The following is a 22,844-nucleotide window of genomic DNA, read 5'->3' as shown; positions in this document are numbered from 1 at the left end:
CCCATGAGATGCCCCTGGTACCTTTTTCATAGGCTTTTTTGAGTTTGGGCAAGGACACAGGGGCCCCATGATCCCCTATTGCCCAGGGGCCCCATGAGTTGTCAGTCCGCCCATGTTTACAGCTAAGTACACCATCCTATCTGCAAGCTTGAGCTAAGGGCAGATGGATTCTAGGAAGTAAATGCTATATGAACCGTCTGCCCTTACGAAAGATGGCCACAGCTAGAAATGCTAGGGGATTTTTTTTCAAAGTGATTTCTCGACAACATAAAGCATGGAGACATGGATGGTGTGACAGGAGTGACTTTTGGGGGTGGGGGGGCCTCTGTATCATCTCCCCAAATCATTATGTTTAACCCACCCTGTGCCTGTTTAAGGGTACAGGGTGTACATGTGAATGTCCCAGTATTGTGCATTTGTGTGTTGTCCTTTGTCTAGGCCACATGGCTGTCCATTGTCTGTGTGCCATGTGCTACCCCTCATTGTGCTGTGCCTTGCTGGCCAGCCAACTATTATGGGATGTACTATTTGTGTATTGGTGTAGGGGTTGGTCAATGTCCTTCATCCCATTGTTCTGTGTCTTGGTGGGATGGGGAGGGGTGATGATGTATTTCCTGTTCCTGGTTGTCTTTCCCCACCCTCTGTATAAAACATGTTGTTTGTGTAAAATAAAGTTGATTTGGCTTTCTGTATTAAGAAGAGCTGGGTGCTGTCTTTTTCCTGAGGGATTTCAAGGGTGTGGTCCGTGGAAGGTGTTCGGACAGGGGAAGCTGTGTCTGGGTTCCGGTTCCGTTACAGATGGATGGGGGAGTTTGCTCCGAATATTAAAAATTAATTAATAGAGTTTTCAATTTGTGGAGTTCAGATACAGTTGAGTTTCACTTTAAATAAAATCTAGTCTCAGCTTATGGTTAGACTTGACAAGTTATAGCAAGAAGAAGTTATTCCACTCCCACAGCTGTTGGCTTGGTCTGCCGTCCCACGTGGCCCCGCCATTGCCACGCTATCTTATTTCACCCGTTAATTAAGATTTGAAATTATCACCTTGTACCGATCATTTATAACCCTCACATGACCACATGGCTGTCTTATCATTGTAACATCCACATTTACAATGGGCTCGGTATTATCGTGCTAAGTCTACATACATGGTTACATAGAGTAGATACATAGCAATGATGATAAAGACCAAAGTTTATTAGGTTGAAGCTTTTCCAATTTATATTATGGCTTTTGATCCGGAAGAAGCAAAATAAAACACCAGTGAAAAAGCAGAAATATTTACCACAAAGTGCATAGTTGCCAGCTAAAGGTGAGAAACTACCCAGTACTAGGGATGAGAGATTTTCTTTTCCCTAAATTTTGGTGAAATTTGGTTGAGGTGATTGTAGCCGTATTAGTGCATTTGCGACAGAAACAATAGAGTACTGTCCGTGATACTTTTTTTATTTGCACTAACATACAATTTTGAGGACAAGCTTTCGGGGAGTGTCCCCTTCTTCAAGGTCCAAGCAGTACTGTACAGTACTACAAGTAATTACCGGCCTGGACCCGGTGATTGATAGCCATGGCTGCGAATGGCTCACGTGTGCCCCCTACCTGGAGATGCAAAATCACGTATGTATATGTGATTTTGTGCACCTATGTATATATATATATATAATTTTGTGCACCCATATATATACGTGATTTTGTGAACCCATGTATGCATGATTTTGCGCACCCATGTATATATATATACCTGATTTTGTGCACCCATGTGTATATACGTGATTTTGTGCACCCATGTATATATACGTGATTTTGTGCACCCATGTGTATATACGTGATTTTGTGCACCCATGTGTATATACGTGATTTTGTGCACCCATGTGTATATACGTGATTTTGTGCACCCATGTGTATATACGTGATTTTGTGCACCCATGTATATATACGTGATTTTGTGCACCCATGTATATATACGTGATTTTGTGCACCCATGTGTATATACGTGATTTTGTGCACCCATGTATATATACGTGATTTTGTGCACCCATGTATATATACGTGATTTTGTGCATCCATGCCACCCTGTAGCAGTATTTCTGCTATAGGGCAGACGGGAACACCCAACTTCCATCTGACTCTCTGGGCAGAAGGGAAACAGATCCCCATCCGTCTCTCTTTGGCAGAACAGATCGGATTGGATGTAGGAGGGTGTAAATGGTCCAGTGTCCCCAAATGGGGGAGCACATTTTTTACCGACAACCTGAAAAATGACATTAAAAGACAATCAATATTTAAACAGTATAAACACAATATGGAAACACTGACAATACCCATAACAAGTAAATTGACTGGTATACACCAGGGGCAAACTGACAATTCATGGGGCCCCCGGGCAATAGGGGATCATGGGGCCCCTGTGTCCTTGCCCAAACTCAAAAAAGCCTATATAAAAGGTACCAGGGGCATCTCATGGGGCCCCCTACTGACCCCGGGCCCTCGGGCAGTGCCCGAGTTTCCAAATGGTCAGTCCGCCCCTGGTCGGGAGAACACAAATGTATGGATCAGCTTCTCATCTACAGTGTATGTTAGGATAGGACGCAGCCCAGCAATGCTTCTCAAGTTTACACTTACAAAAGTCACCACAGTGTGACAAATTATCAGCCCCTGATATGTACATACAATTGTAGAAATCACTGATTTTCAGAAAGTGTCTGTAAATTTACTGACGGTTAGCAACCCTAAAACGGACACATGTCCACCTACACCCGCCGCTCCATAGAGGAGAATGGAGGTCCTGATTTGGTCAACCTGTAAAATGCTCAAACGGACCCAACTGAAACGTCAATATAAACGAGGCCTTACTACTGCACAGATGGGTGGAGCAGGAGAGGTAAGTGTCCATAGCAGGAGAGGTAAGTGTCCATAGCAGGAGAGGTAAGTGTCCATAGCAGGAGAGGTAAGTGTTCATGTTCTACATGGCGGTGACAGCTTTATTTTTGGTACTAGTTTTACACATAGAAAGGTACAAAAAAAGTAATTGCAGCTCTTATCAGTGACCTGTTTTTTTTTTTCAGTATGCTTCAGAAGTTTCAAGGACCAAAACAAATCAACAGAGGAATTGACTAAATTCATCCTCCCCAATATTAAGTTCCGAGTGAACCATCATGTCCTATTTTCCAGGATCGGACGCCCTCTTTTTGTTCGTCTACATCTTCACATTTGTAACAGGACTTCCCCTGAACATAGCAGCCCTGTGTACGCTCATCAAAAAATTTAGGCAAGGTGTCCTACCAGTGGACATCCTGTTGGTCAACTTGACCATTTCCGATTTGCTTCTTTTGATGTTTCTTCCTTTCCGCATGTTGGAAGCCGCATCTGGCATGCAGTGGAATATGCCGTATGTGTTATGTCCTTTGTCATCGTTTATGTATTTCAGCAGCATTTACATCACCTCTCTCTTCCTCATGGCCATCAGCGTGGAGAGGTATCTTGCTGTTGCCTTTCCTATCAAATACGCGCTTCTCCGGAAACCAATCTACTCTGTGCTGACTAGCCTCTTCATCTGGTTCATTGGATCTGTTCACTGCAGTATTGTATACATCGTGGAGCATGTTCTTCCCAATAATATGACGGAACACAACAATATGACGTGCTACAGTACGTTTTCTCCACGCCAGCTCAAGATTCTACTCCCGGTCAGGCTAGAAATGAGTTTGCTCCTGTTCCTCATCCCATTTTTGATCACCGTCTTCTGTTATGCCAATTTCATCAAGATCGTCCTGTCTCAGCCTCGCTTGGAGAAAAGAAGAAAAATGAGAGCCATCTGCCTAGTGGTGGTCACCCTCATTAATTTCATTCTTTGTTTCATGCCCTATAATTTATCACATGTTGTGGGGTTTTTCCAGGGCGATAGTCCACAGTGGAGAGTCTACGCTCTGCTATTAAGCACCTTCAACGCATCATTGGATCCCATCATATTCTACTTCTCATCTGCTTCCTTTAAGAAAGTCTTTTTGGAGGAACTGGTGGACATTTTAAAAATGTTGCATTTGGGAAAATGGGGCTTTAAAATTTGTATTGCACCTTGTGATAGAGAGAATAAAAAGATACATTTTTCATCATAGAATACAGAACTACATACTATATATCAGGGGTCTTTAAACTTTCTAAACAAAGGGATGGTTTACTGTCCTTCAGACTTTAGGGGGGGCCGGACTGTGGCCATTGGGATAAGAAATTGTCCTGACGTCAGTGGGAGTAAACATCGCCTCTTTGGCATGAAGGGGAGGAATAGTGTCCCATCGTTGGACTAACTGGGAAGAATAATGCTCCATCATTTTTGTCAGTGGGATGAATAGTGCCCCATCATTGGTATCAGTGGGAGGAATAGTGCCCCATCATTAGTGTCAGTGGGAGGAATAGTGTCCCATCATTAGTGTCAGTGGGAGGAATAGTGTCCCATCATTAGTGTCAGTGGGAGGAATAGTGTCCCATCGTTGGACTAAGTAGGAAGAATAATGCCTCATCGTAGAGGCCAGTTGGTGGAATAGTGCCTCATCATTGGTGTCAGTGGGAGGAATAGTTCCCCATCGTTGGTGTCAGTGGGAGGAATAGTGCCCCATCATTGGTATCAGTGGGAGGAATAGTGTCCAATCATTGGTATCAGTGGGAGGAATAGTTCCCTATCATTGGTATCACTGGGAGGAATAGTGCCCCATCATTGGTGTCAGTGGGAGGAATAGTGCCCCATCATTGGTGTCAGTGGGAGGAATAGTGCCCCATCATTGGTGTCAGTGGGAGGAATAATGCCCCATCATCGGTGTCAGTGGGAGGAATAATGCCCCATCATCGGTGTCAGTGGGAGGAATAGTGCTCTGCTGTTGCTGTCAATAACAGGAATTGCGCCCCATTGCCAGTGTCTGTAGGAGGAAAAGTGTCCCAGGGGCTGGACAAAGGCAAGCAAAGGGTCGCATCTAGCCCCCAGGCTACAGTTTGAAGACCACTGCTATATATATATATATATATATATATATATATATAGTTGTTAGCTGTCTTTGACACCAGGAACAGTCCCAAATACACCCCCAAAAGATGTTGGTTTTGGATGCTGATGCTATTTAAAGTTAAAACAAAATTCATCCCTATGGTAATGGTTGGATTTGATTGTACCTAAAAGAATAGAACATACATGAGAGAGAAGTGAAATTCAAATAAGTAATTAGTCACTTTTTCAGAGGTACCATCCTAAACAAGGATCCAAAAAAAGAACCATGAATATCAGTCACAACTCTATGTTTTTATTGTTACATCCTTAATAAAATTAATAAAATTTCAGGCATACAAAAAAAATCACCAATAAAGTACACAGATAAATATAGATATAGATATAGATATAGTTTTCCATATTTTTTTTCCCCTTAACTATTTCTATAATTTTCTATATTTCTGAGATTTTTTTTTCAAATATTATTATTCATATTAAAAAATTGGAACAAAAATGCCTTTATTTAGTTTGTAAATAACTTTGCCATGCTTTGTACCAGAATCATCATGTTTATTGTCATTTTAAACAGGAAAAATTATAGAATAAAATGTATACTTTTTTATCTATATTAACAATAAATGAACACCAATCAAAGTGGGATAATTTGCTTTTTTATTTTGTTGTTACTTTTTTGTCTATGGATTGCATAAAAAATAAAATCATTTTTGCATGATAATACTCCCAACAAAAGCCTGGTTTGTTTAAAACAAATTAAAAATATGTATTATTAAAATTATACAGGATTTATATATTATTTTTATTATTATTATTATTATACAGGATTTATATATTATTATTATTACTATACAGGATTTATATATTATTATTATACAGGATTTATATATTATTATTATTATTATACAGGATTTATATATTATTATTATACAGGATTTATATATTATTATTATTATTATTATTATTATTATTATTATACAGGATTTATATATTATTATTATACAGGATTTATATATTATTATTATTATTATTATTATACAGGATTTATATATTATTATTATTATACAGGATTTATATATTATTATTATACAGGATTTATATATTATTATTATTATTATTATTATTATTATTATACAGGATTTATATATTATTATTATACAGGATTTATATATTATTATTATTATACAGGATTTATATATTATTATTATACAGGATTTATATATTATTATTATTATAATTATTATTATTTGACAGGATTTATATATTATTATTATTATACAGGATTTATATATTATTATTATACAGGATTTATATATTATTATTATTATTATACAGGATTTATGGTGCCAACAGTTTGCTCAGCGCTTTACAATATAACTGGAGACAATACAGCAACAATACAGTTCAATACAAGAGGGTTAGAGGGACCTGATCCTTGGAGCTTACAATCTAAGAGATTATTTTGTTATCTTAAACTCTTTATGACCCCTTAACACATATGTGTGATGGCTTTATCTGTGTCATATTGCACATATGCGTCACTGGGCTGCCAATGTTTATGTGCTGGGAGCGTGCTCACTGCGGGCTCCCAAGAAAAAGACTAAGCAGACAAAAACAGCTCCGGTCCAGATCAAAGATCGGTAGCAGGCGGGATCGGCTTTTGATCATGTGACCATTGTGACAGTGATCACATGATCTGAAGCTGGTCCTGCCTGCTACTGAATATTAGCCCAGTCTTTGACAGCTCAGTCTTTGTCCTGGGAACACACAGTAAGCATGCTCCTGGCACATTAACATTGGCTGTCCCTGGGGACTTCTTTCCCTGAGAAATGCAGGGGGAAAAATCCCCGACCCTTTTGTAAAATTGCACAGCACCAAATTGCACATCTGCTAAAGAGCAGCGCGTTTCTGTGCATGTCAGGAAAGCGCACAATTTCGCGTGTTTCCGACATGCATGGTGCAAAATCTGGTGCAGCTCTGAACAGAAACCAATCAGCTTCCAGGTTTTATTGTCAAAGCTTAACTGAACCAGCTGAAGTTAAAAGCTGATTGGCTCCCATGCACAGCTGCACCAGAAATTGAGTGCTCCAGTTTTAGGAATTCACCCCCAAAGTCAGGGCCAGGACAAGAGGTGGGCAGTGGGGGTGGCTGTCCTAGGCGTATTGGGAATTTGGGGGGGTTGTGAAAGAAGGGGTGATTTGGAGGGGGGATTTATACTAGGAGGGTGGATTTGTGTTAGGAAGGGGTATGGGGGGGGGGGGCTGTGCTAGAAGGGATGATTTTGAAGATTTGTACTGGGAGGGGAAATTTGAAGGGGGGGTGGGTAATTAGCGCTAGGAGAGGGGATTTGGGGGGACTTGTGCTGGGGGAGGGGGATTTGGAGGGGGGATAGGATTGTGCTCAGAGGAGAAATTTGAGGGGTAGAGGATTTCTGCTAGGAGAGGGCATGTAAGGGGATTTGTGCTGGGGGAGGGGGATTTGGAGGGGGAGAGGATTTATGCTCAGAGGGAAATTTGAGAGGTAGAGGATTTGTTCTAGGAGGGAGGATTTGGGGGTATTTGTGCTGATGGAGGGGGAAGAGGATTTATGCTGAGAGGGGAAATTTGAGGGGTGGAGGAGTTGTTCTAGGAGAGAGGATTTGGGGGTATTTGTGCTGGGGAGGGAGATTTGTAGGGGGATTTGGAGGGGGGAGATGATTTGTGCTAGGAGAGGGGATTTGCTGGGATTTGTGCTGGGGATTTGTGCTGGGGGAGGGAGATTTTGAGGGGGGAGAGGATTATGCTCAGAGGAGAAATTTGAGAGGTAGAGGATTTGTGCTAGGAGAGAGGATTTGGGGGGATTTGTGCTTGGAGAGAGGGATTTGGAGGGGGAAGAGGATGTATGCTCAGAGGGAATATTTGAGGTGGTGAAGAATTTGTGCTAGGAGAGGGGATTTGGGGGGATTTGTGCTGGGGGAAGGGGATTTGGAGGGGGAAGAGGATTTATGCTCCGAGGGGAAATTTGAGGGGTGGAAGATTTGTTCTTGGAGAGAGGATTTGGGGGTATTTGTGCTGGGGGAGGGGCATTTGGAGGGGGGAGAATTTATGCTCAGTGGGGAAATTTGACACCTGGAGGATTTGTTCTAGGAGAGAGGATTTGGGGGTATTTGTGCTGGGGAGGGAGATTTTTAGGGGGATTTGGAGGGGGAGATGATTTGTGCTAGGAGAGGGGATTTGTGCTGGGGTAGGGGGATTTGGACGGGGGAGAGGGTTTATGCTCAGAGGGGAAATTTGAGGAGTAGAGAATTTGTGCTAGGAGAGGGGATTTGGGGGGACTTGTACTGGGGGAGGGGGATTTGGAGGGGGGAGAGGATTATGCTGAGAGGGGAAATTTTTAAGGCTGGAGGACTTGAGCTAGGAGAGGGGATTTTGGGGAGGGAGAGGATTTGTGCTGGTAGATGGGATTTGCACTGGAAGAGGGAGAATGTTTTGAGGGGGAGAATTTTGGAAATGTATGCTTAAATGGCAAGTGTAAAGATTAGTGCTCCAAATTTTTTTGGAGGGGATTTCTGTTGACAGGTAATGCTCATAGGATTCGGATGGGGGGGGGGGATGCCATTTGGCATCTTAGCCTTGGGTGCTAGATGACCTTGTCCTGGCACTGCCCACAGTATATCCACACATTTGGAGTATACATACACACACAAACGGGGATCAACAGGTTTTCAATCACATTCTTACTATGTCACCCTCTGCTGTGTCATAATTCATATATTAGAAAAGAAAAGGCAAAACAAATTAAAACATTTCTTTTACAGAAGAAACAATGTTTTTGACTTACTTTTTCCTTTGCTTTGACATATTTCTGTGCAGCTTGTTGAAACAATTGTTGATCTTCCCATCCTTGCAGAGGACAACAATGCCTGTCTTCGGAAAAAAAAAAAATGCAACCTTTGCCTTCCTTACCAATAGAAATGTCCAAAGAGCCCACCATGTACAAAAGAACTATAACTATACCAAAGAGCAAATTTGTTTTGCAATTTTCTACAACTTGAACCGTTTTCATTCATATTAACAGTATTTACAAATGGTTTGAAAGTTGCATAAATTTGGCAAATAATTTCCCTTATTGGTAATTTTGTTGGTGGCTTATTTTGAAGTAATACTGAATTTGTGGATGGCAATCGGAATTGGAAAGGTTTTGGAAAACTGCTACCAGTAAAGGTAAAATTAAAATTACAAGTCCAGGTAAAGTATTAAAAGTATCCCTGGGGAGCAAAAGATCACCTTGAATGTGAAGGGTGAAGCAGTGAGAAGGAGGAGAATCGTGTGGAAGCCACATACAAGGTGCCTTGGAAACAGCTGCATCCTACATCTGTGTCTAGGGATTTCCATTCCATAGTTGTCCTTTGTTGGGACAGCCCAATGCTTTATTATGTCCTAGTAGAAAGTGTAGGTTAGGACTGGGATTCCCAGGTAGGCAACGCAAGAGCCAAAGGAGACATGAAGCCGCTGCCTGGCAGCAGGCCTTGCCTTCCTTACCAATGGAAATGTCCAAAGAGCCCACCATGTACAAAAGGACTATAAATATATCAAAGAGGAAATTTGTTTTGCAATTTTCTACAACTTGAATCATTTTCATTTATATTAGCAGTATTTACAAATGGTTTGAAAGTTGTATAAATTTGGCAAACAATTTCCCTTACTGGTAGTTTTGTACAGGGTGGCTTATTTTGAAGTAATACTGTATTTGTGGATGGCAACCTGAATTGGAAAGGTTTTGGAAAACTGCTACCAGTAAAGGTAAAATTAAAAATGATAAGTCCAGGTAATGTATTAAAAGTCTCCCTGGGGAGCAAAAGATCACCTTGAAGCAGTGAGAAGATGTAGGGAGGAGAATCGTGTGGAAGCCACATATGAGGTGCTTTGAAAATGGTTGCATCCTACAACTGTGTCCAGGGATTTCCATTCCATAGTTGGCCTTTGTTGGGACAGCCCAATGCTTTATTATGTCCTAGTAGAAAGTGTAGGTTAGGACTGGGATTCCCAGGTAGGCAACGCAAGAGCTGAAGGAGACAGGTAGTCGCGGCCTGGCAGCAGGCCTAGCCTTCCTTACCAATTGAAATATCAAAAGAGCCCACCATGTACAAAAGGACTATAAATATATCAAAGAGGAAATTTGTTTTGCAATTTTCTACAACTTGAACTGTATTCATTTATATTAGCAGTATTTACAAATGGTTGAAAGTTGTATAAATTTGGCAAAAATTTCCCTTACTGGTAGTTTTGTACATGGTGGCTTCTTTTGAAGTAATACTGTATTTGTGGATGGCAACCTGAATTGGAAAGGTTTTGGAAAACTGCTACCAGTAAAGGTAAAATTAAAAATGATAAGTCCAGGTAACGTATTAAAAGTCTCCCTGGGGAGCAAAAGATCACCTTGAATGTGAAGGGTGAAGCAATGAGAAGCTGTTGGGAGGAGAATTGTGTGGAAGCCACATATGAGGTGCTTTGGAAATGGTTGCATCCTACAACTGTGTCTAGGGATTCCCATTCCATAGTTGGCCTTTGTTTGGACAGCTCAATGCTTTATTATGTCCTAGTAGAAAGTGTAGGTTAGAACTGGGATTCCCAGGTAGGCAACGCAAGAGCCGAAGGAGACAGGAAGCCGTGGCCTGGCAGAAGGAAAGTCCAGCAGGATGCTATCATGGTATTTCAATTTACTTTTTAACAAAGATTTCAATTTATCACCTTGTACAGATCATTTATGACCAACAGTCACGTGATCGCAATACTGTCTTATCGTTTTAACATCCACATTTTATTGTACATTGTTCCCAGTATGAGTGTGCTAAGTCTAAAATTAGGGCAGTATAGCAATAGCTTTAATAAGCAGAAACATGGTTACATAGATACATAGTATTCCAATATATGTTAACAAGTATAAATATTACTATCAACAAGTGGTGACGTCTGAAGAATCTTCTTCAGGAGATTTCTTCTCATTACTGCAAAGGTCGGTGGAGCAGGCAGTAGGAGAGGTGAGTACCTAAGGCAGCCTTGCTCAAACTTTTCAACACAGAAGAGAACCAGAGGAACACAACACAGAGGACTTTTCAACACAGAGGAACCTTTGAAAAAACTTTCCAGTCTAAGGGAACCTCTGCTAAAATGACTAACTCTACAATTACATTAGTGTGATGGTCGGTGCGAAGAATGCTTCTTACACTTGTGTTCATTGGAAAGAATTACCCCCTTACAGATAGCTAAAGAGATCAATGGTGTCAGTGGGAAATTGCTCAATGCTCAAGAAACCCCTAGCAACCTCCAAAGGAACCCTAGGAATCAGGGTGATTTTTTTTGTTCTGCACCTTTTGTTCTTGAACCTAATACCTAAAATAAAGCTGGCACTGCAAAGTAGACCTTAGATCAGGATCTAAGGTCTACTTTACAGTGGCAGTTTTATTTTAGGGAAGAATGCTTCTTACACTTGTGTTCATTGGGAAGAATTACCCCCTTACAGATAGCTAAAAAGATCAATGGTGTCAGTGGGAACTTACCTGAGAGGAAGAAATTGCTCAATGCTCAAGAAACCCTTAGCAACCTCCAAAGGAACCTAAGATCTAAGGTCTCCTTTGCAGTGGCTGCTTTATTTTAGGTATTAGGTTCAAGAACAAAAGGTGCAGAACAAAAAAAACCCCTTCAAACTAACTGTAGATCTTATCAGTGACCTGATTGTTTTTCATATATTTTTCAGAATACTTAAGAACCCTCAAGCTCAGAAACAGATCAACAAGGAACTTGGCAAAGTTCCACACCACCAATATTAAGTTCCGAGTGAACCATCATGTCCTATTTTCCAGGATCGGACGCCCTCTTTTTGTTTGTCTACATCTCCACATTTGTAACAGGTCTTCCCCTGAACTTAATTGCCCTGTGTACGATCATCAAAAAATTTAGGCAAGGTGTCCTTCCAGTGGACATCCTGCTGGTCAACTTGACCATTTCCGATTTGCTTCTTTTGACGTTTCTTCCTTTCCGCATGTCCGAAGCAGCATCTGGCATGCAATGGAATATGCCGTATGTTTTATGTCCTTTGTCGGCTTATATGTACTTCAACAGCATTTACATCACCTCTCTCTTCCTCATGGCCATCAGCGTGGAGAGGTATCTTGCTGTTGCCTTTCCTATCAAATACAAGCTTATCCAGAAACCAATCTACTCTGTGCTGACTAGCCTCTTCATCTGGATCTTTGGATCTGTTCACTGCAGTATTGTATATATTGTGGAGCACATTATTCCCAGCAATATGACGGAACACAACAATACGATGTGTTACACATCATTTTCACCAGACCAGCTCAAAGTTCTACTCCCGGTGAGACTTGAAGTTAGTTTAATTTTGTATTTCTTCCCATTTCTGATCACTGTCTTCTGCTATTCCAACTTCATCAAGATCATTCTGTCCCAACCTCGTCTGGAGAAGAAGAGAAAAATAAGAGCCATCTGCCTAGTGGTGGTCACCCTCATTAATTTCATTCTTTGTTTCATGCCCTATAATTTATCACATGTTGTGGGGTTTTCCCAGGGCGATAGTCCACAATGGAGAATCTACGCTCTTCTCTTGAGTACCTTCAATGCGTCGTTGGATCCTCTCATATTCTACTTCTCCTCTGCTTCCTTTAAGAAAGCCTTTTTGGAGGGGCTGGTGGACATTTTAAAAAAGTTGCATTGTGGAAAATGTTGCTATAAAATTTGCATTGCTCCTTGCGAGAGGGAGACTAAAGCGATCTTAGCTTCAACTTAGGACTTTGTATAGTTAACAGCTGTCTTTGATGTCACAGAAAAATGTGGATTTTTTTTTCTGAATATTGTATTTAAAGTGGTCTGTCATAAATTGTTTTTCGTATCCCATTGGTCATGGTTGGATCTGTTTTTACCCAAAAGATGAGGGATTTTAGCTGGCATATTATTCCTACCTCTAGCTACAAATATTGTTATGCCTGTATTTGAATATTTCTAAGATTGTTTATGCATACCAAGCACAAGAAGGCCTTTCAATTTTCCTTCACATTTTCAACGTTTTGAAAAAATGGACAAAAAATGGAATCCGTCAAGCACGAGAGAGTATCATGGCACAAAGGCATTTCTCTACCCAACACTTCCACCCATTTTCTGGATCATCTCATCTTCCTTTGCTTGTCCCGGAGAGTTGTTAAGGGAATTTATCAAGCCTGGAAGTCTTTACAGCAAAAATACAACATGGCAAAGAAGACCTTTTCATCTGTTTTTGGAAAAGAACTTCCAAACCAAACAAACACACTGAACATGATAACTATATCTTAGACAGAGCAAAGAAGATTGGAGACTCTTGATGGTTTTCCATGCTATCCAGGGCTCTGTTAGAAAGATCGATGGCAATGGAGCCTTAGGTAGGTACTGATTGATGTATTTGATTAAAATGTACTGGTGGTATCCCAATGGGACGTCTAAGTGATGGGTGGGGGGCAGGGGCAGACTGACCATTCGAGCACTCGGGCACTGCCTGAGGGCCCAGGGTCAGTAGGGGGCCCCATGAGATGCCCCTGGTACTTTTTTCATAGGATTTTTTGGGTGTGGGCAAGGACACAGGGGCCCAGAGGTGGACTGACCATTTGGAAACTCAGGCACTGCCCGAGGGCCCGGGGTCAGTAGGGGGCCCCATGAGATGCCCCTGGTACCTTTTTCATAAGCTTTTTTGGGTTTGGGCAAGGACAAAGGGACCCCATGATCCCCTAGTGCCTGGGGGCCCCATGAGTTGTCAGTCCGCACCTGGTGGGGGGGGCTGCTCTCGTGAACCGAGGAAGAGGAGAACAGATGAAAAAAAAGTTTGTTTTCTTTTTAGTATAGAAAAGTATAGGTGAATCGAAACTCGTCTGGTTCTGCAGGGATTGGCCGAGATTTAACTTGGGTACAACTAGCCTGTTGGATTTTTTACGTTGGATTACTGCTGGCAGCTATGGCCACTGGCAGTAACCATTGTGTTCTGCTGGTTGGAAAGGCTGAACACAATAGCACTGCAGGAGGGATTCCCCCACGGGTGGAAGGAAAGAAGTCACACTTCTAGCAGCCTGTGTTTGTAGAAGCAAGGTTGTTGCCTTATCTTCCTCCCTCCCTTATTCCCTGTGTTCCGGTTGGTAGCTGGTATTTCCTATCTGCAGCTGCTGTCCTAGGTTATTCTGTAGAGTTTAGGAAGCCTTTTGAGTATATAGAAAGTAGGAAAGGAATGTATGCCTTGTGACGTAATCATTGGTATATACGCTTGTAAGAAATTTTCTATAACTTACTTAGCAGATGAGAGCACGAGACATCTGTTGAGTCAAAACAGCGCTGTTTTTTAATAAATCATTTGTATTTCTCAAGTCCATGTCCGGAGTTATCTGGTTTGCCAAAATTGCTACTACAACATAATCTATGGCCTGCTTTAAGGAAGGTTAGAATTCTTGTCAGCTTTTTATTTGTGTCTGTGTCCCTCGTGTAGTATGCCTTGATTTCCTTGCTACTACCCCCTCACACTTTTCGTCAATTGTCAAAATGACAATCAGATGTTGCTGTGTAAATACAGATGAAGTAGAAGCTTCTGCTGTCAAAACATAGATTTATGGCACAGTGTTTATAAACAATGTTCAGAAGCCAAGACAGGGAGATACAAAGTATCATTGTTATTTTTATATCTATTCAATTTAATTAATCTGCAAGGGATGAGCTTCATCCCTGGTTCACATTTGGATGCCTTTCAGAATGCACTGATTGGCATGACAAGGAAGACAACATGCTTGCCTATGCGTTCCAAATGTGATGCGATTTTCTAAAGTGTCCTGTGCATGTTTGGTGCAATGTGGTGCGTTTTTGAGCCCCATAAACGTGAATGGGAACAGCAGTGAGAAGCATAAAGTAGGTGTTCAAATGACATATTTCTAATGTCACAAAATTAGACAGTACAGAAATCACAACTGTCTAAAATCACATCCGAATCGCACCGTAACTCGTGAAATCGCACTAGAAAACGCATAGAAATCTCATTGCATCCATGCGAACCCGGGCCAGCTATAATTGACTGCTTTTTCCCCTTCTCCTCTTAACTATTATTTTCCTAAGATTTTTTTTTCACTCATCACAATTAATTTTTAATTAGTAGTTTGTTTGTTTTTTTCTCATTTTTATTCATTATGTTTACTAATATTTTTATTGTGTAGCAAAATTTGAAAAATTGTCTTTATTTTATCTGTAAATAGCTTTGAAATGTTTTGTACCAGAATCTTAAATTTAGTGTCATTTTAAACAAGGCAAATTATAGAATATCATTTTTACTTTTCAATTATAATAAAAATAAATTAACACTTGCTTTGTTTTGGGTTTTTTTTTGTCTATGAATTGCAAAAAAAAAAATATTTTTGAAAGAAGGTAACATCAAAAGAAAGCCTAGTGTGTTTCTTTTTATTTAAATTATATAAATATTACTTTCTTAAGTCATGTTCAGTAAAAAAAAAAAGTCAGGTATACTGTCAGCGCACCTTCGTCTTATCCGCTCCAGCTGGCTCTCTGGTTTTCTGTCTCTCCAGCTCCCCCTACTGGCACTCGCTGTATGTGAGTCACCAACAGTCCGTCACACGAGGCTCAGATCACTAAGAGTTAAATATGAGTATTAGCGTTAAAATAACTCGTGGTATTTATTTTAAAATCAGTCAATTCTCAAAAAAAAAAAGGCAAAGTAAATACGGCATGCATATTCCATTTTTTAATTTTGAAGTATTTAACGTGTTTTTTTTTCCCACTTTATTTTTTTTTAACTACAGACTGGACCTCTAGTTGCAGCTGGAAATTACACATTTAGAAGTGGTAAAAAAATGTCTAAAAGTAACAGTTCAGCTGAGGCATAGTGGTTGTTAAAGATCTGGAATCCGTTGGTATCCTAATCAGAGGCGGACTGACAACTCATGGGGCCCCCGGGCAATAGGGGATCATGGGGCCCCTGTGTCCTTGCCCAAACTCAAAGTACACCCAAAAAAGCCTATAAAAAGGTACCAGGGGCATCTCATGGGGCCCCCTACTGACCCTGGGCCCTCGGGCAGTGCCCGAGTGCTCGAATGGTCAGTCCGCCCCTGCCCATTACACGCATAGAGTTAGACCGAGGCCCATCCTATAATGAATGTATTTATGAGCACATCCTCCATATTTGCTTAAATTATATAGGGAAGGGTTAATTTTTTTTTTAAGTAACTATTTTGTTATACCAATGGCCCATGAAATACCTCAGCAGTCTTCTACCCCTTTGAAGAAGGATCTTTAAGTTCATGAACAAGGAGACATATTCAAGGAACCGTGGAAGGGTTTCTCACCCTTTCCTGCCTTGTCCAAGACTAAAAAGTTTTATGGCGATGAAAGTAATGACAGACCAGGGGTGGACTGACAACTCATGGGGCCCCCGGGCAATAGGGGAACATTGGGCCCCTGTGTCCTTGCCCAAACTCAAAAAAGCCTATGAAAAAGGTACCAGGGGCATCTCATGGGGCCCCCTACTGACCCTGGGCCCTCGGGCAGTGCCCGAGTTTCCAAATGGTCAGTCCACCCCTGGGCCCCTGTGTGCTTGCCCACACCCAAAAAATCCTATGAAAAAAGTACCAGGGGCATATCATAGGGCCCCCTACTGACCCCGGGCCCACGGGCAGTGCCCGAGTTTCCAAATGGTCAGTCCGCTCCTGATCCTAATGCCCATGACTTATCCCTGCTGTCAGCGGGACTTAGCTTTCTGACAGCAGAATGTAAACAAAATAGCCAACAATAAAAGCAAAAAAAAAAAACTGTGTGCACTTTCCCCCTCAATTCACACCAAGCCCTTTGGGTCTGCTTTGGATTGTGGGGGGGATCTCCTGCCAAAAATAAAAAAAAAATGGCGTGAGCTCCCCAAAATCCATACCAGACCCTTATCTAAGCATACAGCCTGGCATACCAGAAAAGGGGAGGGAAAATGGGCAAGCACCCCTCCTTGAACCATTCCAGGACACATACCCTCAACATGTGGGGCTTCAAAGGGAACCCCCGGGCAAAGCACCCTGTCAGAGCTCCCGGTAAGACCAGAGATGCGTGAACTGACACAGGGAAATGCAGGCTCAAGTATGGTGTAACAATATAATTTATTAAGGGTTATACACAAATATAACGCACAATATAACAAAACCAAACCTCCAACTGATAACGGAATGTACACAGACAAGAGCAGTCAGGGCTGGTGAGGTGGAGTGGTCAGGCGGGCCGGGTCAGGAATCATCGGGCAGACAAGACACAAAGGAGTAGGCAGAGCGTAGTCAGATGGGCCGGGTCAGGAACAATCAGGCAGACAAGGTACCAAAGGAGCAGGCTGGAGAGTGGTCAGGAATAGCCGAGGTCAGGACAGGCAGAGTTCATTCAGGGTCAGGATCAAGCAGAATCAGGAATCAGGCAGGAAGCAGACAGGATGCAGGTACAGGGGCTCATGGGAAACATACACCAAGGCACTGACTGCAGGTCTGGCCATTCCTTAAATACACCTCCTGCAATCAGCCTCAGGTGATGGCTGACTGCAGGAGTGAGCTTCTGGTTGCTGAGAGCACCCACTGGCCAGCCCTGGTACTGCAGCCCACAAGGCAGGTGAGTCCCACCACCATTGGCAAGTCCATTCCTGACACACCCTGTCCCCATGTTGCTGTGGACAGCTGAAGTCCTCTTCCCCACAGCCCTGGTCCAATGGTTGTGGGGTGTGACTTATTGGAATCTGGATGCCCCCTTTCATAACGAAGCCACCAGATCCTGGCCTCCCCTTATATGAATGAGTATGGGGTACACAGTACCCCTATTTATTCACCAAAACAAATGACAAGTGTAAACCAAAACACCACATAGCTTTTGACAAGTCTTTTATTTAAAAAAAATTCCCCCTGATGCACATCCATTGTCAATCATGATGAAAAGAAAATCCACCACCCGCCGACACGACCACTCCATTGCTTGGCTCCCTCCCAAAGCTGAAATAAACTAAGGAGTGGGGTCACCCGGTGATGCCATTGAGCATGCAAGGACATGTTCATGCTGTGTATGGTCAATGGTTTCAGAGGGGGCAGGGTCACCTGGTGACATCACTGGGAGAACCAGCCCCCTTATTATTATTATTATACAGGATTTATATAGCGCCAATAGTTTGCTCAGCGCTGTACAGTATAATGGGAGACAGTACGCGAGACAGTACAGTAACAATACAATACAATACATGAGGGGTTCGAGGGCTCTGCTCCTTGGAGCTTACAATCTAGGAGGGAGGGGATAGTGGTACAGGAGGAAATAGCTGTGGGGGTGGAGTGGCAGGAAGAGAGGAAGAGATCAGTAATTAGCTGAGGGCAGGGTAGGTTTCCCTAAGAGATGGGTTTTCAGGGTGTGCCTAAAGGTGAGGAGAGAAGGTGATAGTCTGATGGATTGGGGTAGGGAGTTCCAGAGGATGGGGGAAGCCCTGGAGAAGTCCTGGAGATGGGCATGGGAGGAGGAGACCAGAGAACTAGAGAGTAGGAGGTCTTGTGAGGAGCAGAGAGTACGTTTTGGGTGGTATTTGGATACCAGATCGGTGTGACATCATTGACCATACATGGACCTGTAAATGATGCCACTGGAGGATCCTGTAATTTTCAAAAAATAAATGCTGACTTTATCATGTATGTGAAAAATTTTAAAAAACCTCAATAGGCAAGCAGTTCAAATAAAACCTCTATATTGACAGATTTGGAATATATGTACACACATGAATGGGGATCAACAGGTTTTAAAAAACAAAACAGTCCTACTCTCTATCGCTGCTGTGTGCCCCAGAATTAATTCATTCACAAAATAAAACATTTCTTTACAAGACAAATAAATCTTGTTTTACTTACTTTTTCCTTTGCTTTAATGTTCGGTAGCTCTATGAAGTTCGTTGAATTAATTCTTTTGTACATGGTGGGTTCCTTGGATGTAATAATTGTGGTTGGTACCTCTGAGGAAACAATCGAGATTCCGTGTCTTTGGTTTCTTTTTGTCGCTCACCGATAGGTAAAAGGAGAGCAGAAACTGCAAGATTCCCCAACTCCGAACATGTCAGTTCCCCACTACTCAGTCTTCCAGTAACTGGTGCAATGCTTGATACTGATACAAGTTCAGGTCATAATGCTCTACCACGAAGACTGTTCCACTTAATGAGGACATACAGAAAAAAGATGAAATATTAACATTAATATTTTTTTTTTGGTCAAGAATTAAAAATGGAAAAAATACAAGATTTGGTCACTTCACTGAAAGTCCCTAGTGAGCGAAAAAGCCCCTTGAATGTGAAAGAAAGGGCAGCAAGAGACTGTAGGGAGGAGACATGTGGACTGAGGATGCCACATAAGACAGGTTCCTCAGGAATGGCTGGATCTTCTGTGTCTTTAGATGTTGGTTCTATAGAGTTTTAACATGTTCTGGGAAAAAAGTATGGATCCTGGGTAGGCAACGCAAGAGTGGGAGGAGACAGGGCAGCAAAAGACTGTAGAGAGGAGACGTGTGGACTGAGGATGCCACATAAGACAGGTTCCTCAGGAATGGCTGGATCTTCTGTGTCTGTAGATGTTGGTTCTATAGAGTTTTAACATGTTCTGGGCAAAAAGTATGGATCTTCTGTGTCTTTAGATGTTGGTTCTAAAGAGTTTTAACATGTTCTGGGCAAAAAGTATGGATCCTGGGTAGGCAACGCAAGAGTGGGACCAGACAGGGCAGCAAGAGACTGTAGGGAGGAGATGTGTGGACTGAGGACACCACATAAGACAGGTTCCTCAGGAACGGCTGGATCCTCTGTGTCTATGGATGTTGGTTCTATAGAGGTTTAACATGTTCTGTGCAAAAAGTATGGATCCCGGGTAGGCAACGCAAGAGTGGGAGGAGACAGGAAGCCGAGGCCTGGCAGGAAGAAGCCTGACAGGCTGTTGTCTCAATTTACTAATTTGCTTGGTATCTCAATTTGCATATTAATAAAGATGTCAATTAATCACCTCCTACAGATCGTTTATGGCCAACAGTGAAGTCAACCTGACCTCAATATTGTCTTATCACTGTAATATCCACATTTGATGTACACTGATCCCGGAGTTAGTGTGCTAAGTCTGATTATTCGGGCAGTATAGCAATAGGTTGATAAGCCATACACATGGTTACATAGTAACGATAATAAAGACCAAGTTTATTAGACTCACGTTATTCCAATATGTATCAACAAACAGTGGTTCCAAAGATTCTTCGTCGGGTGACTTTATTTCACAACTGCAAAGACTGGTGGAGCAGGCAGCAGGAGAGGTAAATGTCGGAGGTCTACTTTGCTTTATTTTAACAGCAAAAAGGTTAAAACTTCTTGTAGCCCTTTGTGACCTGATTATTTTACTTTTTTTTTAGCATACTTAAGAAACCTCAAGCTCAAAAGCAAATCAACAAGGAACTTGGCGAAGTTCCACACCACCCAATATTAAGTTCCGAGTGAACCATCATGACCTATTTTCCAGGATCGGGCGCCCTCTTTTTGTTCGTCTACATCTTCACATTTGTAACAGGACTTCCCCTGAACATAGCAGCCCTGTGTACGCTCATCAAAAAATTTAGGCAAGGTGCCCTACCAGTGGACATCCTGCTGGTCAACTTGACCATTTCCGATTTGCTTCTTTTGATGTTTCTTCCTTTCCGCATGTTGGAAGCCGCATCTGGCATGCAGTGGAATATGCCGCATGTTTTATGTCCTTTGTCGTTGTATATGTACTTCAGCAGCATTTACATCTCCTCTCTCTTCCTCATGGCCATCAGCGTGGAGAGGTATCTTGCTGTTGCCTTTCCATTCCAATACAAGGTTCTTCAGAAACCGGTCTACTCTATGCTGGCTAGCCTCTTCATCTGGATTTTTGGATCTGTTCACTGCAGTATTGTATACATCGTGGAGCACATTATTCCCAATAATATGACGGAACAAAACAATACAATGTGCTACAGTATATTTTCACCGCCCCAGCTCGAAATTCTACTCCCGGTGAGGCTAGAAATGAGTTTGTCTCTCTTCTTCATCCCATTTGTGATCACCGTCTTCTGTTATGTCAACTTCATCAAGATCGTCCTGTCTCAGCCTCGTCTGGAGAGAAGAAGAAAAATAAGAGCCATCTGCCTAGTGGTGGTCACCCTCATTAATTTCATCCTTTGTTTCATGCCCTATAATTTATCGCATGTTGTAGGGTTTTTCCAGGGCGATAGTCCACAGTGGAGAGTCTACTCTCTGCTCCTAAGTACCTTCAATGCGGCGTTGGATCCTCTCATATTCTACTTCTCATCTGCTTCCTTTAAGAAAGTCTTTTTGGAGGGGCTGGTGGACGTTTTGAAAAAGTTGCATTTTGGAAAGTGTTGCTATAAAATGTGCATTGCTCCTTGCGAGAGAGAGGCTAAAGCGATCAGAGTTCCATAAAGAAGTAGGACACTTCAATCTTCCTGTGCTTGGAGAGCGTTGGGTCCAACAGCATTAATGGGCTCTGGTCAAACACTTGGCCTTCATGGGGTGCACTTGCCTTGCTGCCCTCACAGGACTAAGGAGGTCTGGGAACACTGCAAAAAAAACAGCGGGCGCACCGGCCTAGTGCATTAACCTTTAAATAGTGAATTTATTGTAAAAAAGTAAGTATTATACTCAAAAAGGGCAAATACGTCTCATTGGTACAGCACAAACAATCGGTGTACAAAAACGATGGAACATCTAGAGCAGGGGTGTACAAACTATGGCCCTCCAGTTGTTGAAGAATTGCAAGTCCCATGAGGCCTTGCAAGACTCTGACATCCACAGGCAAGACACCCAGAGGCAGAGGCTTGATGGAACTTGTAGTACTTCAACAGCTGAAGGGCCATAGTTTGGACACCCCTAATCTAGAGGCTAACAGAATTTCATGTTAGGACCACATAGTCACATTATATGTATAGTTGGTGGCTGTTTTTGATAGCAAGGGGCAGGGGCAGTCCCAATCAGGGGCGGGCTGACAACTCATGGGGCAACCGGGCAATAGGGGATCATGGGGCCCCTCTGTCCTTGCCCACACTCAAAGCACACCCAAATAAGCCTATAAAAGGTAGCGGGGGCATTTCATGGGGCCCCCTACTGACCCCAGGCCCTCTAATGGTCAGTCACCCCTGGTCCCAATATGTTCCTAAAAATGTTTGTCCTTGGTTTTGAGCGATGGTCAACTACACAGCAAAATATTAAAAAAAAATTCCTGAGTATTGTATTTAATGTGGTCTGTCATTGTTTTTTTTTTATCGCAAAGCTAATGGTTGGATTTTTTTTTACCCAAAAACGTGAACTTTTAGATGCCATATTCTTCATTGTTTTCAAAGGCTGTTATAAAAATATTGATAAAAAGTGGATTCCATCCAGAATGTGATGGTGTCATGGAACTAAGAGCCATTTCCGGCCAGCACTTGCCTCCCATTTTTGTTTTTTCTCATATTCCCATTTTTGTCCTCATGGGGATTAAAGCGGTATGAAACCCAAAACCAAAAGTAATATATTGCAGTTTGCCTATCTGTAATAGCGGTGATTGCATTAGCTTTTGTATTTAGTTTTTATTTCCTTTTTTTCTATTTTCACCTGGTAATCCAGCAGGACCACATACAGGACTTCTTATGGGGAGGAGATGTGTTAATAATATATAGCATAACCCACATGGAAGAAAAATATATTTGAAATATATTTTAAAAATATTCTTCCCAAATATATTGACATATATTTGAAATGCTACAATTTTGGCCATATTCAATATATCACTATATATATATATATATAT

General features: G+C 41.9%; 3 protein-coding genes across 3 annotated transcripts; all 3 read left to right on the top strand.

Moving 5' to 3' along the window:
- The first annotated feature begins 3,088 nt into the window (after nucleotides 1–3,088).
- LOC149432746 (free fatty acid receptor 3-like) lies at nucleotides 3,089–5,341 on the top strand. Its single transcript, XM_089665071.1, has one exon. It carries the CDS (start codon nucleotides 3,156–3,158, stop codon nucleotides 4,113–4,115), a length of 960 nt encoding a protein of 319 aa, XP_089521197.1. The 5' UTR covers nucleotides 3,089–3,155; the 3' UTR covers nucleotides 4,116–5,341.
- A 6,474-nt stretch (nucleotides 5,342–11,815) lies between these two features.
- Nucleotides 11,816–12,775, top strand: LOC149432745 (free fatty acid receptor 3-like). Its single transcript, XM_089664967.1, has one exon. It carries the CDS (start codon nucleotides 11,816–11,818, stop codon nucleotides 12,773–12,775), a length of 960 nt encoding a protein of 319 aa, XP_089521093.1.
- A 7,746-nt stretch (nucleotides 12,776–20,521) lies between these two features.
- LOC149432744 (free fatty acid receptor 3-like) lies at nucleotides 20,522–21,478 on the top strand. Its single transcript, XM_089665032.1, has one exon. It carries the CDS (start codon nucleotides 20,522–20,524, stop codon nucleotides 21,476–21,478), a length of 957 nt encoding a protein of 318 aa, XP_089521158.1.
- The last annotated feature ends 1,366 nt before the right edge of the window (nucleotides 21,479–22,844 follow it).

Source organism: Staurois parvus, unplaced genomic scaffold, assembly GCF_062004578.1.
Source record: "Staurois parvus isolate SC_StPar_1 unplaced genomic scaffold, SC_StPar_1.0 ptg002113l, whole genome shotgun sequence".
Taxonomy (NCBI): Eukaryota; Metazoa; Chordata; class Amphibia; order Anura; family Ranidae; genus Staurois; species Staurois parvus.
This window is presented reverse-complemented; position numbering and strand designations above follow the sequence as displayed.

Excerpts from the sequence above, each read along its gene's own strand:
- LOC149432746 (XM_089665071.1), top strand. The coding sequence starts at position 3,156 with ATGTCCTATTTTCCAGGATCGGACGCCCTCTTTTTGTTCGTCTACATC.
- LOC149432745 (XM_089664967.1), top strand. The coding sequence starts at position 11,816 with ATGTCCTATTTTCCAGGATCGGACGCCCTCTTTTTGTTTGTCTACATC.
- LOC149432744 (XM_089665032.1), top strand. The coding sequence starts at position 20,522 with ATGACCTATTTTCCAGGATCGGGCGCCCTCTTTTTGTTCGTCTACATC.